Source organism: Vespa crabro, chromosome 2, assembly GCF_910589235.1.
Source record: "Vespa crabro chromosome 2, iyVesCrab1.2, whole genome shotgun sequence".
In the NCBI taxonomy this organism is placed as follows: domain Eukaryota; kingdom Metazoa; phylum Arthropoda; class Insecta; order Hymenoptera; family Vespidae; genus Vespa; species Vespa crabro.
The window spans coordinates 7,535,499-7,555,070 of record NC_060956.1 but is presented as its reverse complement, the minus strand read 5'-3'; the positions used below and the strand labels follow the sequence as shown (position 1 = coordinate 7,555,070).

The 19,572-nt window shown below is 35.6% G+C and overlaps 1 protein-coding gene across 4 annotated transcripts in view; it reads left to right on the top strand.

Annotated features, from left to right (window-relative positions):
* The first annotated feature begins 1,185 nt into the window (after nucleotides 1–1,185).
* LOC124422040 (putative uncharacterized protein DDB_G0277255) overlaps nucleotides 1,186–19,572 on the top strand; it is an 18,718-nt gene continuing 331 nt past the window's right edge. Inside the window, exons 1-7 of one of the 4 annotated variants that reach the window (XM_046957924.1) lie at nucleotides 1,186–1,626; nucleotides 6,197–10,659; nucleotides 10,977–11,003; nucleotides 16,793–16,914; nucleotides 17,008–17,262; nucleotides 17,402–17,638; nucleotides 18,256–19,572. The exon at nucleotides 18,256–19,572 is cut by the window's right edge and continues 331 nt beyond it. In XM_046957924.1, the coding sequence (XP_046813880.1) occupies nucleotides 8,900–10,659; nucleotides 10,977–11,003; nucleotides 16,793–16,914; nucleotides 17,008–17,262; nucleotides 17,402–17,638; nucleotides 18,256–18,350 (2,496 nt within the window). In that variant the 5' untranslated portion in view covers nucleotides 1,186–1,626; nucleotides 6,197–8,899 and the 3' untranslated portion in view covers nucleotides 18,351–19,572. Of the gene's footprint in view, nucleotides 1,627–5,616; nucleotides 10,660–10,976; nucleotides 11,004–16,792; nucleotides 16,915–17,007; nucleotides 17,263–17,401; nucleotides 17,639–18,255 lie in introns of those variants that run through there. The other 3 variants (XM_046957927.1, XM_046957926.1, XM_046957925.1) reach the window with 3 other exon arrangements.

The window sequence follows — 19,572 nt, the reverse complement described above, 5'->3', positions numbered from 1 at the left end:
TCTCGTGTAAGAATACCGAGTAATCGGAGGAGTTAGTTCGTCATCAAGGTTGAATCGTCTGGCTCATCTCAACGTCGTCGAAAGAACGTCGTGGATCGGGAAGACGATGCATCGCTTATCTCGTCTCGACGAGACAAGCGATATTTCCTTGGATGTCGCCTTCAAACTTTTCTCCTTTTGATCAAGGACACGATAGGTATACGATCGTATTATTCTTTTTTCTTCTTCAATCTTTAAATAAATAAAGAAAGAATGGACAAGATTTATGTAATTCTGTTGTTGCGTAGTTAATACAAAATACAGTAGACCCCATATAATACGGTTTCACATAATACGACGAAAAAGATTGAAATGTCTCGTTGTATAAGTGTTTATATACATATTTTTACAGTTTTATATACGTATAAACAACATTTCATTGTTACATGTCAAATATGTATTTTATATTTTTTGTCATAAACTCTTGCGTCTTTTACAAAAAAAAAAAAGAAAATATATGTTTCCAAATGTATACATAATTTATGTTTGTATAATCGAACTCATGTACAACACGAATTCATGTATCGCTACGTGTTATATGTATGTATACAGGGGTTATGGCATATTTTCTTTTTCTCTTTTGCTTCGTCAATCGATAAGATATTTTATTTCTCGAAAATTTGACGTATAAAAATATAAATTATCCATCCATTTTCCTTCTTATTAATAATAATAGCTAATGATATAACAACAGATATTCTACGAATTATTTTCATGAACGTGAATCGTACAATCTTTAATTTTCCTCAATGTGATTATAGTTAGCCGCAACATTGGAAGATCTACATTCTATGTCCTTGATAATTTTGTACGTGACATTTTCTATTTTCCACTTCTACGTAGTAAAAGGTTGGCTAGACAGACGGTGGCAGCCAGCTTTAGGTTTCTGGAACGATGCCAGACACGTTGAAGATAGCGAAATACGAGATACACCAGACGTTTCGTTACGTCTGGTTGAAAGAATCGTCGATTTGTCAAGATCTTTGTCAAATCGACTGGATCAAACGATTTTTTCTTTTTCTTCTTTGCCTGCGTGTGTTCTTTTTCCTTTTTCTTTTTTTTTGCTTTTTTTTTTTGTTTTTCTTTGACTACTTCGTTCATTTCTCGCGAAAGAAAAAAGAAGAACCGAGCACGATGATTTTTTTCTTTACAAAGCTAGACGCTGATAAATTCTAGAGGATGAATTCGAGTCGTGTGAAGTTTGCTGCCTCACGTGGAAATAATAAACCGACGGTCCTAACTCATCTAGTCTGATCTGGGTACACCAAGGTTCTGGACACACGAGAATGCAAAAGAAAATTGAGTACCAAAGTATCTTCCATCTTCTCATTCTTCATCTTCTGCGAATGCGCACAATGTGACGAAATGTGTCTTTTTGCGTTTCCGCCTTCATCTCTCCTTCCTGCGTTTCATTTCATCCAGTTATTCGCAGTATCGGATTCGATCTCTTCTTCCTGCTGATAAAAACTCTTCTTCAGATCTTTTTCTAAGATCTTGGTACATACATTTGATTACAAAAATTTTATCACGAAGGAAAAGTGCTATTTGTATCTGGGTTGTGTCAGGTGATCAACATGTGATATACAAGTAAAAAAAAATTTTATCTTCGTTTTAAATCCCAAAACAAAATGTTGATTGTAAAAATATATGAAGCGATGATTAATTATTATTTTAATTATGAAAGCTATAATTGAATCAACATCACGAATAACAGTTTATGTTAAGTTTTGATCAAAATTTACAGTGAAATATTCTTCTACGGTTCTTTTCGATCATTTTATACACTATACACAGATTGTAGATATTTCATCAGAAGGTAATGTAACATTGAACATAAAAAACACGTTAGATAGAAGATAAATCTAAAATATAATTAAAAATTTTATCTTTTTATCTCATTTAATATTGAAATAAAATATATCATTGAGACCTCTATCTGTTCTATTGTCTTATTTCAATTAAATAATTATGAAGATATTCATTAAAACTTATCGAATATAGTGTAACTTAAAAATTGCTTTTCTTCAAAAATCTTTTAAATCTTTTAAACATGCTTTAAACCAGAGTTTCTCAATCTTTTTGTTTATAACAATATCGCGGTTGAAATTTTTGTATTAAACAATTTTTAAAAATCTGGTAGACCAAAATCATTGTATATTTTACACTTTAAACATTGTAAAAGAACTTTCTCTTAGAAATTAATAATTTTTCCTAAAATTTGCGATCCTAAGGTTCTTAAGGTTTTGACCTAAGTTTTGCGATCCATTTTGCGATTCATTAAAAATTTAACATATTGCTTATAGGTAGAGAAACTCTTCTTCTTTATTTCTCTTTTAGAGAAATTCAAAATTTCCATTCAATGATAAATATTTCCTTTCAATATCTACGAAATGTGTGTAATAAATAAAAAATAATATTCATTTTTTATCTTTTAATACGTAAAATCAATGTATAAACGAAGTATTACGAAGAATTACGAAATAATTATAGATTAAACCGAACGACTATCGGATAATGTGTAATCGTAGGAAACCGTAGATAAACGTGAGCGTTCGTATACGTGGTTACGTTGTGGCTCTTTCCTCTTCATCTCTCATTTCTATTGGTTCTTGTTACGTTGGAATGTCGAACACGAGCGAGCTTTATTTTATATATGTATGTATGTATTGTATGGTATATATATGTCATAGCACGCGACACCACTTTCAAACGGACCGATTGGATTCCAACTCCTTTTTTCTATCTCCCTTTTCGATCCACTCCCTTCAAATTCTCGATGTTACAACTAACATTTGCTAATTTCTAACTGATATGAATCTCTTTCTTTTCTTCTAAATTTTTCATTTTTGTTTTTATATTGTATTTATATCAGAATTCTTATATGATTTTAAACGATTTTAAACGATCAAATTCTATTGATCATTATAAACGAATTTTTCAAATAAAAGTTGTTACGTTCGGAAAGAGGGCGGAGGGGGAAGGATAGAATATAATATTTATCGGAGTTATTTTCTCGAGATATAGGAAGTTATAATTTTTTTTTTTTTTTTTATTAGAAATCGATATTTTAAATTTAACAAAAGTTATAAAGAATATCAATAATCCAACGAATACCTACAATGTATCTTTTCATTGATATTTCATCAAGTCATGGCGATAATAGTTATATTACAGTACAGCAAGGCACTTGCGATTTTTGATTTGACATTGCGATTGTGATTGTGGTTATGGTTGTAGATGTAATTACGATTATGATTATAATAGTGACTATACCATACCGTAATTATTATCGCCATAACTCGATGAAATATTGATAAAAAAAGTACACTGTAAATGCTCGTTCAATTCATGTTAATATTCTTTATAATTTTTATCAAAAATGAGATATCGATTTGCACTCAAAAAATATTATTAATATGTTCCGTACCTTAATAACAACACCCATTACGAAATAGATGCAATGATTACTACATTTGTTCCTCGAAGCTTAACAATTTTTATTTGAAATATTTGTTTATAAAATCAATAGTATTTATGTAGATGTCATAGATATATCATATATAAGTATAAACATAGCAAAAAAATATAAATATAATATATTACTACAATAAAACTATGATCATGAAAAGAAAATCATAAATAATTAATTTATATATATATATATATATATATATATATATATATATATATATATATATAAATTAGATATTAAAAATATGATGTCAATCTATAAAGAAAAAATGCAATTTTTTCATTGTATTTATTCATAAAATAAAAAAGCTTCTGAATTTTACATAGAATTCTAGGAATTCAACAAAAATTCAAAATCTCGATATATATAATTATAAACGTAAATAAATAAAATAAAAAAATTGTATTTAATATAGTTTTTGACGTCAAGGGTTCACACAGTTTCATATATTCTTTTTTTTCAAAAGTTTCCTTCCATAAAAAATGGCGAAAGGACAACCACTTCTCTCTCTCTCTCTCTCTCTCTCTCTCTTTCTTTTTTTCTCACACATACACACATACGCACAGGCGCTCAAACGTACGAAATCATAATAATAAATTGATGAAAAGATGGAACGAGAAAGAATAAAATCGAAAATCGTAACAAGAGTCAGTGCGGAGATGTCGAATAAAAAAGTAGTTCGCGCGATTAGAATCGATCGAATCGAGATGCAAATTAAAACTTTCGAAAACGATTTGAATCGAAACAAGCGATAAAAAGAACGAAAACGAGGAGACGTAGAAGAAGAAAAATAAGATAGGAGAGAGAAGACCGAAGAATAATATAAAAAAGAGATTGCGTATCGCGTTGAGAAGGAACGTCGATCGGTTTTCGAGAGAGGAGACGATAAGAGAGAAAAAAGAGAGGAGAGATAGAAAGAGATAGAAAGAGAGAGATAGAGAGAGATAGAGAGAAAGAAAGAGAGGGAGAGAAAGAGAGAGAGAGAAAAGAAAAAGAAAGAAAGGACAAAAAAATAAAGAAACAAATAAATAAAAAAAAACAACAAAAGAAACGATCGGATCGCATCTATGCGTGGGTGCGCGACTTCGATTGCGCAATCCGTTCGAAATTCAAATCCCGATTCCAAGAAGCGATCGGCCTGGACTCTGCTAAAAGGAAAGAGAGATAGAGAGAGAGAGAGAGAGAAAGAGAGACAGACAGACTGAGAGAGGCTCCTGCCGGATTCCAAGGAGGCCTTATCGCGATTGTCGTCTGCTTCGAACGACGTAGGAGGGTGGACGACTCCAATGCAAATTGCACCATTTCCATTCTTTTTTCTTTTTCCTCTCGTCTTTCCGTCTCTCTTTACACCTCCCTTCGAGCTCAGATCGTTTCTTTTTTTTCATCTCCCTCTATTTCTCTCTTTCTCTTTTCCTTCCTTTACAATTCCAATCGAAAGGTTTGAGCCATACACGTGTGGGCGGTTTTGAGAGAAGGTGTTCGAGTTTAAGCGATTTTTCTGACATCAGAGATTTCCATCGACGCTTTAAAGGATCACCTGCGAGAGTACATACAAACAAGAGTGAGAGAGAGAGAGAGAGAGAGAGAGAAAGAGAGAGAAAGAAAAACTTTCTCCCCGACGATGATCGGTCGGTACTTGTTGACGAGTGGGAGAAAAAAAAGGAGGGGAGGATCTCCGTGAGGACCTCCACGAAGGTCCATCGAGAAGGCTCCCCGGCAAGGACGACGAACGATGACTGTTACGAGTGCAAACAACAATTTGATGCCGCGCCGAGACGGGCCCCGTGCGTTATTTATTTTGGTACGTCTAGACGCCAGATTGTCTGTCCGTACGTCCGACTCTCGCGACGGAGGATTCGGAGCTGACGTCAGCAGCCGTTGCACCGCGCGGACATTCGGCGGACTCGCTTGGGATCAAATTGCATTCCCTCCCCTCTCCCCTTTTCCTTCTACTTCTTTCTCTTTCTCTCTCTCTCTCTCTCTCTCTCTCTCTCTGTCCCTCTCTCTCTCTCTCTCTCTCTCTCTCTCTCTGTTTCGTTCCTGTCTTTCCATCTCCTTCCGTCTCTTTATCCCTTCCTTCCTTTTTCCTTTCTTTGTCCCTTTCTTTACTCCTCCCATACTCCTCACGTTCTTTTCTATCTCCCTCTTTCTTCCCCCCCTCCTCCTCCTCTCTTTCTTTCTTTCTTTCTCTTTCTCTTTGTCTCTCATCTCAACCATACGCATCCTCCGTGTTGCGCGTGCGACGCATCCAGCGCAACGGGATGCACTTCGAGCACACACGTGCCCATTGGCGCCGCCTTTCCTTGCGAATCCTCGATTCCTTACGATCCTCTCTATTACTTACACGTGTAACGAAAGCACTTTATTCTTTCTTTCGTTCGAACGGAGAGGAGGGGAGGAAAGAAAGTTCTCGATGATAATGTAGGATAATTTTATCATTGAGAAATTCCCATATATAGTTAGAATTTAAATTTATATATAAATTTCGTTTAATCAGACCGATAATTTGTATAGATCTATTCATTCTACGCCTATGCCGATAGCTACCGATAACTCTGACTAACTCGACGTGACAAAAGGGTGGTGTATGCGTCATTTCGTTCCTGATCGACTTGTTTACCACCTCACGAATTCGACCCTGACATGCTCGGCGAATAATTTTTTTTTTTCTTCTTCTGGTATTAGAGATATTTGTTGCTTCATCGATACGATCCTTTGAATGTGAAACGGAAGAAGAATGGACGTTAGTATAAGAAGAAAAATAAGAAGAAGATGAAAAAGGAGAAGAAGAAAAACAAAAAAGAAGAAGAGGAAGAAGTAGAAAAAGAATATAACGATGATGATGAGTAGGAACGAAAGAAAAACGTCAAGAAAAGATTCGAGACGCGGTACGCCGCACTTCCGGCATATCCAGACAAGAAAGAGAGATAGAGAAAGAGAAAGAGAGAGAGAGATAGAGAGAACTACCTCGAGAGGATTTATTTTAACCGTTCGGACCTTCGAAAGGCTAGTATTAGCCGACCGTTAGGTAGCCGGCCAGACGGTGCGGACCACTTTTGGAGGACCGAATTCTTTAACCTAATTTTCGCGTTTTATGGCGTCACGCTAATTTAACGTCCAGCTAATATCCTAAAAATATATTTCTCCTACCGTTCGTTCGTTCCTATGTTCGTTCTTATATTCAGTTCCTTCTCTACAAATTGCAACGCATGAATGTGAGCGAGAAGAATCTTATTTAAATTATGACTGACACCTGTGGAAGGGTGGATGGAGTAAAGGGCAAAGGATGGGTGGGGAGTAGAGTTCAAAGTATTTACATACCTTCCAAGAAGTTTCTTGGTAATCGAACGTCGCGAAAGAAGAGAAAAAAAAGACGACATAATCCTGATAATGATATCATTCGTTCTCGAAGGATTAGAATTTAAAGGACGACGATTATTCTATATAACATCGATAATGAAATAAGTCGAAAGTCAATTAAAATCGTTTTTACGTATTTATAAAATGTGATTAGAACGCATTAATAGAAGGATTTAGATCTGAACAAAAAAAAAAAAGGAAATAAAAAGAAAGTAAAAGAAAAAGAGAAATCTGTTGATTAAGAATATTAATTAACGATAGATGTTTATTCTCCAAACGAGATTAGATTTTGAATATAGAAATAAATTGAGGAAATTAATTAATTCCAAAATAGAAAAGAATTTCGTTCTTAATAGGATCAAGTTGATTTATCCGAATCTCCACCCCATTTTTCTTCTTCTTCTTCTTCTTCTTCTTCTTCTTCTTCCTCTTCTTCCTCCTCTTCTTCTTTTAGGACCCACTTCGTTTCTCGGACGGGCGCGCGCCGCCGTGCGCGCATGGCATTTTCACGCGCGCACGCGGAGGCTGCATTTATTAAAAGCGATACATTATGATTCAAAGATTATATCTTTCGATTCGTCTAGACAAAGCGGAGAGGGGGACACCTTATAAAATCGTACGTCGGCCGCCCCTGAAATCATTGTACGAACGCCAACGCGACTTTTCGCTTCTCGCTAATTTTTTTTCTTTTCGTTTTATGTTTATCTACCCCCTTTCTAAATAATTGACATTACGATAAGGTAATAGAAAGTAAGAAAGAAAGAAAGATAAATGCAAATCCAACGATTGATATAGAATTTGAACGATATTCAAAGATTCGAAACGTGAAGTTCGAGTGAAATCGAGAAACTTGAAAGTAAACAGAATCGAAGTGACTGGTCCACTCGATTTCGAAGGAAAAAAAGAAAAGGAAGAAAGAAAAAAGAAAGAGGTAAAGAGAAAGAAGTGGGAGAAAGATTTTGGAGGAGGAAGAAGAAGAAGAAGAAGAAGAAAGAGAAGAAGAAGAAGAAGAAGAAGGAGAAGGAGAAGAAGAAGGAGAAGAGGAAGAGACACACGTTCGAAAGGGTCTCTCCTCTACGTAGAAAACACCGGGTGGAGGCGAGAAGACGAGAGGGAGAGAAACCTCGGCGAAAGGGAGGGGAGAAAGAGTAGCAGAAAGACAGAGAGATAGAAAGAGAAGAAAGAGACAGAAGGAGAAAGAGAAAGAGAGAGAAAGAGAGAGAGAAAGAGAGAGAGAAGAGGAGGAGGAGGAGGAGGAGTCATCGTAGTAACACCGGCACCGTCTCCTCTCTCGCGGCTTCGTGCTTGTCTCGGAATTAGTGAGTAGACAGAATTATGTCCGTGAGGAAGGCGGCACTACGTCTCAGTCGAGACCTACTGCTCGGCCGGTGCACACGCACATAAAGAGAGAGAGAGAGAGAGAGAGAGAGGGAGAAGAAGTAGAAAAAGATAAAGAGAGAGAAAGAAAGAGAGAGAGATAAATAATAGATAAAGATAGAAAAGAAGCTAGATAAACTCTTTGGCACTCTTCCCTAACTCGCAGGAATATCACGGTTACCTTTTCTCTCGCGACTTAGACTAGTCCGAGAAGTTCGAGACGAATGAACTAGAAAGAGTGAAAGAGAAGCAACGCGACTACATTTTGCCTGGTGGACCACAATCGTACGACATCAGTTTTGGTAACGCTCGCATTGGAGACCGAGTGTTCCTCTTTCACGTGGTGCTTCCAAAGTTCTCGGTACGCGCTCGAATGAACGTGCAAGCGCGCATACTTTCGATCGAGATCAAATAAGAGTACTCTTCTAAAAGTAATAAAAGAGAAAGAAAGAAGAGGGTAGAGATAGAGATAGACATAGAGATAGAGATAGAGATAGAGAGAGAAAAAGAGAGAGAGAGAGAGAGAGAGAGAGTTATATATAGAAAGAGAATGCTCTTCGAATCATTGCTGAGTTGACGAGATAGGTACATTCTGTCTATGTAATTTGAGATTCGAAATAAACGACGAGATTCGGTAAAGATTTGTAAAAGATGAGGTTGAGGTGGTCAATCGTTTTGTTGCTGGTGATGAACATCGTTGTTTGTGGTTGGTCTCATCAGCATCAACATCATCATCGTCGTCGTCATACACCGAATAGTAGTAGTAGTAGTAGTAGTAGTAGTAGTAGTAGTAATAGTAGCAGTAGCAATAGTAATAGCAGTAGCAGTAGCAGTAGTAGCAGTAGTAGTAGTAGTAGTAGTAGTAGCAGCAGCAGTAGCAGTAATAGGGAACATCTTCTCGACGAAACGATAAACAATTTTGAAAGGAACGATGATGATGTACCAATGAGTATAAGTGAAAAGACAAGGAAAAGTTTGAAGTTAGAAGAGGGAAAAGTTTCGGTACCGTTCAGCGCGCGTAGGCTTGAGAAGATGTTGGAAAAGGCCATAGTGAAGATAATCACGGGTGATCTTAGTACGGCCGATATGATATTGCTGAAAAGTTTGAATTACAGTTTGGATGAGATCCTCGCGATTCGCGAATACGAGCTTGGTAAGAAGAAGGAAGAGGAGAGAAGACGGGAGGAGAAGATCAAGTTAGAAAGGGAAAGGCACAGATCTAAGGGAAAACATTTTGAGGACGGAAAGAATTCAATGGAATTCGATTTGTCTAAATACGAAAAGAAGAAAAGAGAAAAGATTCAAGAGAAATCGACGTACGACGAGGATTTCGATTTCGATGCTTACAATCGACAGGCCGTGATGGATTACGAAAATCTAGCCTCGAAAATGGAACTCCAACAGACTTGGTCTGATCCTAGTATATCTGATTACGATGATAGTGCGAAGGAATTGAAGGAGAAACGTCCGATGGATAAGAACAACAATAACAACAAAAAGAATGATGACAACGACAACGACGATGGGAATTCGTCATCTGAGAATTTCCATCGTAATTTCGACAAGGCTATGGAACCGCACGTGATATTTAAGATACGTTACGACGATTCCGAATTCGATTCATCAAGTTCCGACGAAAAATCGAGGATACCAAGGAAACAGGTGGATCGTGGCTTTCCGAGAGTTCCGAAATATCGTGGATCGTCTTATTCGAAACAAAATTCATTAACAAACACTGGTAATTCCTTTCACAGTTCGACCATTGTCACTTCTTCTTCTTCTCCTTATTCCTTTACTTCTTCGTCTTCATCATCATCGTCATCATCATCTTCACCATCCTCAATTCCTGTAGTTTATCGATTGGACGATCTTAAACTAGCTAAGTTAAATTACTTGGGCAAACCGAATCGTTTTGATCCAACTAATCCTGTGGAAATTCAAGAAACTAATACAAAAAATTTTATTGACGTGAAAAATGTTACTTTGTCGGAAGGATCTCGTGTTATCGTTGATAGCAATGTCACCAACGAATTGGAATCGAGAAATGAAAATTCAACGAACAGAACGAACGACGGGGATATCTCGAAATTATCGGTCAAACGTATCAGCGAATACGAAGGATTGGAGTGGGTTGAAGACGACGTTTATCGAGTGATACCATCTCTAGCGGATTCTCTCGCGGATTACGAAAACGTAGAAGACGAAAACGAGCCATTGGAATACGAGGACGAAGCTCTTCCAAATTATGAACACAATTCTACGAGCTTCGAAGAAAATGAGAACGACACTGCCGAGTATCAAAACGACACTCCCGAATCGGTAAAACTCTTCATGGCTAACACCAATTTAACATCGATGGACAATCAATCCTTTTCGTCTTATCAGGAATTGGCTCTGGCTCATCGACGAGAGTAAGTTATCATAATCTTTCTTTTTTTCATTTTCATTCTTTTTGCGTATGAAAACGAAAACAGCCAATAATTTCTTTATTTTCAATTATCGATGATAATATTACAAAATTATTGATAATAATGTTATCAATAAATGATTTTATATTAACAATGATCATTCTCTCATAATAATGTCTAAATATAGATATTTATCTTTTTCGTACGCAAATCGATAGGATTCATTCGATGTAATAATTCTCGATTTATCACGTGCTACGGCTTTGCGATGTTGCGTGCGCAACATTGATATTCACAAATTGTGCTTTTTCGTCTTTTAGAGGAAACCTAACATCAACCTTCGACAGGTAAGCCTCAGTTGAGGCTAAAATATCAGCCGCGTTGGTAAGGGATATCGTGTGCCATGTTACATCTTTTTCTTTATTTCTTTTTTTTCTTCTCTCTCCTCTTCTCTCTTTCTTTTTATCCCTCTTATTTTTCATCGTTCTCTTCACTTTATTCTTTTTCATTTTTTTTCAAGTGTGTTATAATTCTATGCTTTCTTTGCTAAATCGAATGATTTTCTAACTAAATTTATTATACGTTATTTCAAACTAGCGTGAACTTTTTAATCTAAAAGTTATGGTGACACGGGATATCTTTTAAAAGAAACAAAAATTAACCAAGCTTGTAACTTTGACGACATGAAACATTCAACTTTCGTTGAGTAACTCTGACATTTATTTCGAACATTTTCGATGCAACTACCAACCCGCGCACGCTTGCTAGACTTTTACTGCGCACGATATTTATTCGCGCACGTGCGCGAAAGGCCGCGATAGATCGTTAAAACGACGAATCGGAAGGCACGCGTGAGCGCCCGCGCGCTATCGAATCCGCGGGACGTTTAGAGTAGAAGAAGAAGACGACAACGACGACGACGACGTTCTCCTCGAAACGTTGCCCCCGTCATGTAAAAATATCTCGATGGAACATAAAAAACAAAAAACTCATGGAAAAAATAGGAAGCATCACGTTTCCTTCTAGATCTTTTTCTCTTTGCTTTGTGTTCTCTTAATTTAAGTAAAATTAGAAAAGAGAGAGAGAGAAATAAAGAGACAGAGAGAGAAAGAGAAAAAGAGAGAGAGAAAATGAAAGAGAGTATCACATTAAATTTGTCAATTTTTTTTTTCATTTAATTATACGTATATACATGTTATTTCAGAATCTTTATAACTTTAATTAGAAAATTTAATACGTGATAGATTAGAAATCTTGTTGCTTATGATGTGTTTCTTACGCATTAATTTTATATTTAAATAATTAATATATTTATATTTGAATAAATGAAATAGAAATCAATGTCTAGAAACAACTGTCAATTCATTTGTTGTTACTTTTTATCACGATTAAATCATAATAACTTGTGATATAATTCGATGTTGATTACCGTAAACAAATGAAAGAAGAAAAAAGAAAAAGACAAAAACAAGAAAACAACAGGAAAGACGACGCGTGTCTCATTGAAAAAGAATGATCTTTTCGACAAAAAACTGAACGGTGTTTGTAACGTTGTAAAAAAAAGAAAAAAAAAAATAAAACAAGGAAAAAAAACGAAGAAATCGTATAAAAAAACAGAAAAAAAACAAAAAATAAATAGAAAAAAAATTAAAATTTCGCGGTGGAGACTCGGCAAACCAGTTCCGTTATAGCGAACGTCCACGTGCGGATTTTTTATCTTCGACTTCTCTCACCTTTTATTCATTTTGTTTTTTCTTCTCTTTTTTCGTTTTCTTTGAAGTCGACCCGAACTACGCTTCATGATTTTTATCGTTCGTCGCGGATTTAAAAAAAAAAAAGAAAAAAAAAAAACAAAAAGAAAAATATCTATGTATTTCTTGTCTTCTCCTTCTTTTTCGAGACTAGAGGGAAGAAATTATAAGAGGGATGAGAAGGGGGTGGTGGTTAATGGGAGAGACCGGGTAGATAAGCTTGGTGTAAGAGGGGAGGCGGAGAAGGAACAGAGAGAAAGGAGACAGACTCATCTCAGGTAGCTTATGGAAGGACACTCGTGGTGGAATTTCCCTGGCTCCGTCGGAGTCTAGCTACGTTTTTAAATCGTCTTCCTCTTGGCCGACCTCCTCCCGCGCGGTCGGGTAAGCGCGCAAGAGGCCTTTCTTTTATTTTATTAAGTCTAGACGCGTAAATGCATTCGTGCCGGCACTGGCGTAGACTCTCTCTCTCTCTCTCTCTCTATCTCTCTCTCTCTCTCTCTTTTGTATACAAGAAATCGGAACATTTCTAACTGGGATACGTTCTTGATCTAAGTTTTGCTCATCGAACGAGAAAAAATTTAGCTGAGTTTAGAATTACGCGATCGTACAAAAAAAAAGTTCTTTTTTTAATATAACACGCGTTGATCATATTTAAGGATTAATTAAGTTCTTAATAAGTTTTACTAATTATTATTTTCGTGATATCTTTTTATGAAGAAGAGTGGTCAGCAGAGAGAGAGAGAGAGAGAGAGAGAGAGAGAGAGAGAATTCAAATGACAAATATCTCGACACGTGTATTAAAAAATATATAAATATATATATATATATATACACAAATTACATATATACACTATATATATATATATATATGTATATATATATATATATAAGTGTATGTAATACTTAAAACATAAGATTTTAATCAAGTGGAAACACAATCATGATCAATGATCATCAGCTGTCAATGATTATTCAAAGAGAAAAGGAGAGAAAGAGAGGGAGAAATGATCCAAACAAAAGATACATGGATACAATGAACGAAGATTTCTTGAGCAAGAAAGAGAAAGAGAGAAAAAAAGAAAAAGAAAGAGAGAAAGAGAGAGAGAGAGAGAGAAAGGGTGGGAGAGTAGGAGGGCGGGAGGACGCACGTCTCAGGCTGCGATTTATGCGTCTGTTCTTTTTCGCGACAGTCATAATAGTAATCGAGAACCGTCGTTTGCATACTTAAACGCAGTCTGGCCAGCCGAGTTGAGCACCCTCGTAATAACCGAGTGTCTAGTCGGACTGCAGTTAGGCTGTTCTCTTACGACGTTATGTAACACATTTCAATTTAATGCGCTGACCTTGTCTATGCGTCTCTCTTCCTACGTGAACGCAGACGGATCGACGGTATAAGATAGAAAGAGAGAGATGAGAAAGAGAAGAGAGAGAGAGAGAGAGAATGAGAGAGAGAGGGAGAGAGAAAGAGAGAGAGAAAAGGATAGAGAAGGAAGTTTCGAGTGACTTCATCCCAACCCTCGTCAACGAGCGATGCATGTTGCATTTTTTTTCCTTTCTCCTTTCTTTCTTCCTTTTTCGATGCACCGATTATAACCTGTCCCGATATTCATCTCGTTCTCCTCATAATTTTTACCTGAGATTGTTCCTGTTTCTTAAAGTAGCTAAACCAGTGCGAGCTTCTATCTTGAAAGGTTTACTTTTTGTTTGTTTGTTTTTTCCTCTTTTTTTTTTCTTTTGTTTTTGGTTTGTCTTTTTTTGTTTTTTTTTTTGTTTTCATCCACGAACTTATCAATTCTTTTGTTTATCTCTTTTTTCTTCTTCTGTCTCTTTTTTTTTCTTTTTCTTTTTATCTTTACCAACTGTAAGTATCCAATTTGAATTGGAAAGTTTCTGATTCATTATCTTATCTCCTGATCTAATAGAAAGAAAGAAAGAAAGAAAAATCTTCATAAAGAGAGTGAGAGAGAGAAAGAGAGAGAGAAAAAAAAAGAAAAAAAAATTACGGTATCTTCGTAATCCTACCGGATCTGTTCTCATGTTCGACGACGGCCTCCAGACTGACTCTCCTCGCGAGTCCTCTTTCCCAGACCAGACGGTAGTCAGACGAGGCACGTACGCAACGAGACGGCGTAGAATGCGTGACTTGGACGCGACTAGATCAACGAGCATGCCTAGAATCGAATCTAAGAGGTAGTAGAGATTTCGTCCTAAGATTTCTTACGACTTTCTTCCTCTTTTTAGTTTTTTATGAGAAATCAAAGAAAATCTCTCTTTCTTTCTTTCTATGTTTTAAAAGAAAGGAAAATAAAAGGAAAGGAAGGGTAACGGGAAAGAAATAAAATGAAATAAAATAAAATAAAGTAAAATAAAATAAATGATAAGAAGGGCCGAAGAATTATTTCACTTTGTTCACCTTCTTTCAAACTCGATGTAACATTTTTCTTCTTATTTTTTACCAAAAGAAAATTTTTATATGCGGGTGGAGGTCGTTGACGTGGCATCGGCTCAAGTTTAACCCCTTATAACGACGATCGTAACGTTTCTCTGCATGTTTCTAAATACCTGTGTCTCTGTGTACCCTATACACATCTATCAAATATACTCTCTCTTTCTTTTTCTCTCTCTCTTTTCTCTCTCTCTCTTTTCTCTCTTTCTCTCTCTCTCTTTCTCTCTCTCTTTCTGTCTCTCTTTCCCGTAGCAGTCTTATCTTGAGAGAAAGGTGCTTGTATAAATACCGACCAAGCTACCAGTCTTCTTCTTCTCCTTCCTCTTCTCCTTCTTCTTCTTCCTCTTCTTCCTCTTCTTTTTTTCATCTCATAATAAAGATAAAAATCTGTCTCTCGTTACCGAGCTTGTAAAAAGGAGAAAAGAGAAAAGAAAAAAGAAAAAAGAAACGAAGAGAAACAAAATAGAAAAACACAAAGAAGATAATATAATAAAGTCACATCGATGATGGATCACTTTGTCGACTTATTAGATAACGTTCAAACTATAATAATAATAATAATAATAATAATAATAATAATAATAATAATAATAATAATAATAATAATAATAATAACAATAATAATAACAATAATAATAATAACAATAATAATAACAATAACAATAATAATAATAATAATAATAATCAGAGATTATTTTCTAAAACTCAAAAATTCAAACGATGACTGTAAGAAGAAGGACGTGGAATGCAAATCGAGACGAGTCCTGAAACTCCTTCGAGATTCGAGGCGCGGCCATGGAACGGCTGCATTCGTGTCTGCGCTAGCGCTCAAGCGCGCATTTCTCTCTCTCTCTCTCTCTCTCTCTCTTTCATACAAACACACAACACGCATACACTTATATACACCTTAAGACATTTCAAAGAGAAAGAGAGAAAGAGAGAAAGAGAGAGAGAAAAAGAGAATGAGAATGAAAGAGAGAGAGAGAGAGAGAGAGAAAACTGATCGGGGTGCCGATATCTTCACTGTCCGTCTAGCCGCTGTCTAGAGCGTATAATAAATGACTCGGACCTATAGCCTGTAGCCTCTTTCTAGGTCACTGACCATCGTTGCCTGCTTGCCTGCCTGCTTTCCTGCCTGCCTGCTTGCCTGATTGTCTTGCCTGCCTGCTTGCCTGACTGCCTACAATAGCGTCATAGCACACGGAAGTCCCCGTAAATAGTTTCTAGAGGTGAAGATTTTCGTAGCTCGGCGTGCACATAATTGCTATTTCATAATCGAGCTCGAAAATGTTTGATAGAGATAGCATATTATATTCATAGACGGACACTTGGTGCGATTTGTGATCTTCCTTTCTTTCTATATGTGTGTCCTCTTGATTTTGTATTTGTTTTTAATCTTTTTCTTTTTTGTTTTCTTTTTATTTCTTTTTTTTTCAACTAATGAGAATCTTAATTTTAATCATCCGATATTTTCCTCTCATAGATAAATGCTCTTATGATACCGATCGAGTTTGATTATTCCTATTTTCTTTCTTTACTTTTGTTTTTTTTTTTTTAAGTCGATAAATAATCGAAAGATTTGTATCAGTGTGCATGATTTTTTGATCGACAAAGAACTGTGATAATATTTTGATAATATCAATTTTCGTTAAGGACTAGTATCTACGATACGAATTAACAAATGTCATATATAATGATAATGTTTATATTAGTTTATATTCATATTATATTATTTAATAAATGTAACGAAATAATATTAATATGTTGTTATGAAATTTATTTAGCTGCTGCTTCTTGCCGTTCAGAAAAATGCTTGGCATGCCATTCCCATTCTCTCGTTCGATCTCATGCTCTTCTTTTTTTTTCTAATTTTTTTTTTTTTTTTTTTTCTAATATCAATATTCGTTTTAACGAGAAATATATTTTTCTTTACTAGTCAAGGCCAGAAAGCGATCGAAGATATAAAATCAAGAGTACTGGCACTAACAGGAAGGTTCAACCTAAGCTCGAACGCGAATAAGGTTCAACGCGAAAGGCTGACCATGTTCTCGCCTACGTGTGAGTAATCTAATCGCTCATCTAATCGTCTCGAGAACGAAGAGGATATATATTTCAGTCTCGCCAATGGGGAAATTCGTTAACGTGTGACAGGTCAAACGCCGCGTAACACGGATCAGGAAGCTTGGGCCGACCCGTTCTCGATGAACATGCACTTTCAATTGAATCTGACGTCGGGCGAGCACGTGGTCGCTGCGAAATTAAGGATCTACAAGTTACCGCAAGAGAATCTTACGTCGTCTTTACCAAGTATGAGTGGTAGTGTCGTTGACGAACAAGAAGAGGAGGACGAGAAGAAGATCAGAATATCAGTTTACTATTACACGAAAACGTTGAGAAAGCATCGAGGTGAGGGACCGGTCACGGTTACTTCTTACTTTTTGTTTACATTTTTTCTTTCTTCTTCGTATCGAAAAAATTCCCCCTTTCCCTCACCCCTCATCCAAAAAAAGATACAACGAGTCTCAATCCTTCAAACTTATCGTAGCAAAGAAACGCTTGATGGACTCTTTGGTGACGCCATTGACGAACGAGGGTACACACTTGGCATTAGACGTACGACAAGGACTCAGATTTTGGAGGCTAAATCCAAGAAATCCACATGGTAACGGCGGCAATCACGGGCTGGTAATTCAGGTGGAGGATCAGGATGGTCGACCGCTCAAACCGGCCCTTTACATTCAGGAGCCGTCTTGCTCGAACGGCGACGACGATCAGAAGGCATGTGAGTGTGTGACCTAACAGTACTAACTCCAGCATTTTTTTCTCTCTCTTTTCTACTTCTTCTATTTCTTCTTCTTCTTCTATTTCTTTTTCTTCTTCTTCTATTTCTTTTTCCTCTTCTTATTCTTCTTCTTCTTTTTCTTTATCTTGCTTTAATTCTTTACTTTTCTCTTTCTGTTTCTTTGCCTGTGAGATTTTTCATCTGATAATTAACGACGTGTGCCAATAACCATTTAATCGATTTTTCCTTTCCTTTTCTCTCTTTCTATCGTGGTATCGATCGAAGGAAGAAAAAGGATCGTTTCGATGTTCTGTTTCATCGTTTTTCATCTGCATGTCTCGTGTAATATGTACTTACATGTGTATATATATATATATATATATATATATATATATATATATATACACATCACATACATATGTAATTTTCGTGTTCTCTGCTGGTTCGAAATAAGCATTTCTTTTATTTTCTTTTTTTTTATATATACTTCTTTTCCTCTTTTCTTTTTTTCTTTGTATTTTTAAAACATCAAACTTCTTCTTCGTCTTCTTCTTCTTCTCTCCCAGGCTCCCTTCGACTTACAAATGTAATTGGGCTTTTCTTTTATTTTTTTACAGACCACCACTTACCTGCACTTTTCGTCCGAGCCTGTACTCGTTACGTTCGCGTCGTAAACGGCGAAACGGTCACGTACGTGAATTGCAGGCACTAAAGGTGCCGGCGAGTAGCCAGGGTTGATGATTACGATGGTTCAAGAAGAAAAGAAGGTGGAGAAAGAGGAAGAGAAGGAGAGGGAAGAGGAGGAGAAGGAGGGACGGGACAACGAAAAATCGTGTTAAAACAAACTTATACGTTTTCTCGTCGGGACTACTCACTCCGCCAACTCTATATTTCATATTTTTGTAAATGATTAAGTTCGATTCATAGAAGAACTATATATATATATATATCATTAGGTTTTCCATTGATTTAAGATATATATTTTTTGATACGAGTTTAGAGCTTGAACGAAATTGTATGAGACTGACGTGCCGATAGTGATTAAGCTGTATAGGAAGGAAGAAGAAAAACGGAGAAAAGAAAAAAAAAAGAAAAGAAGAGAAAAGAGGAGAAAAAGAAAAAGAAAACTAAAAATTATATTCGCGTACGATTCAGATAGACGCAACCCATTTATAGACTGTCTTTTTCTAAGATACTATATTTAAAAAGAAGAGTGTATATTTAAATACGAATTAGATAGATACATGTTAAAAGTTCATATCTTATATCCATCTTTCTTTTATTTGAGTTTTAGTAGATTTTATTATATGATTTAACGAGACAATGTAAATATTGCTTTTAGTATTTTAATTAGTTCTTTATGATTTTATAATTTTACGCGTTCATCTTGTTAAGTCATCGTATACCTATGACTGATATAACCAAATGTAAATGTAAAAGTAGACATATATATATATATATATATATATATATATATATATATATATATATATATATATAATGTTTATGAGAGTTGTGTTAACTTGTTTTAATCGAACAAATTTCGTGTTACGATTAGACGAATTCTTAAGCTCTCGTTATTATTAGATTTTTTTAAAGTTAGTTTTTTTTTTGTTTTTGTTCTTTTTTTATTTTTGTTTTTTCTTACTATTTTTTTTTGTAATAATCCAGATATTTCAATACTTTGTATCTTCTCATGGACATCCTATTACTTATTTGTTTAAGATTAACGTTAATAAGATATTCGTTGCGTTTACGAAACTTTCATCTGTACATACTGTAGATTTCACAGTGTCCCATCGCGTAGAAATAAATAAACAAAAAATGTAGGTACCATAAATCAAATTTGTTTTTGTCCCGGTATATTATTATTTTTTTTTTCTTATGTGTATTATATTTACACATTTGATTATTATAAGAAATCATTTTTCTAA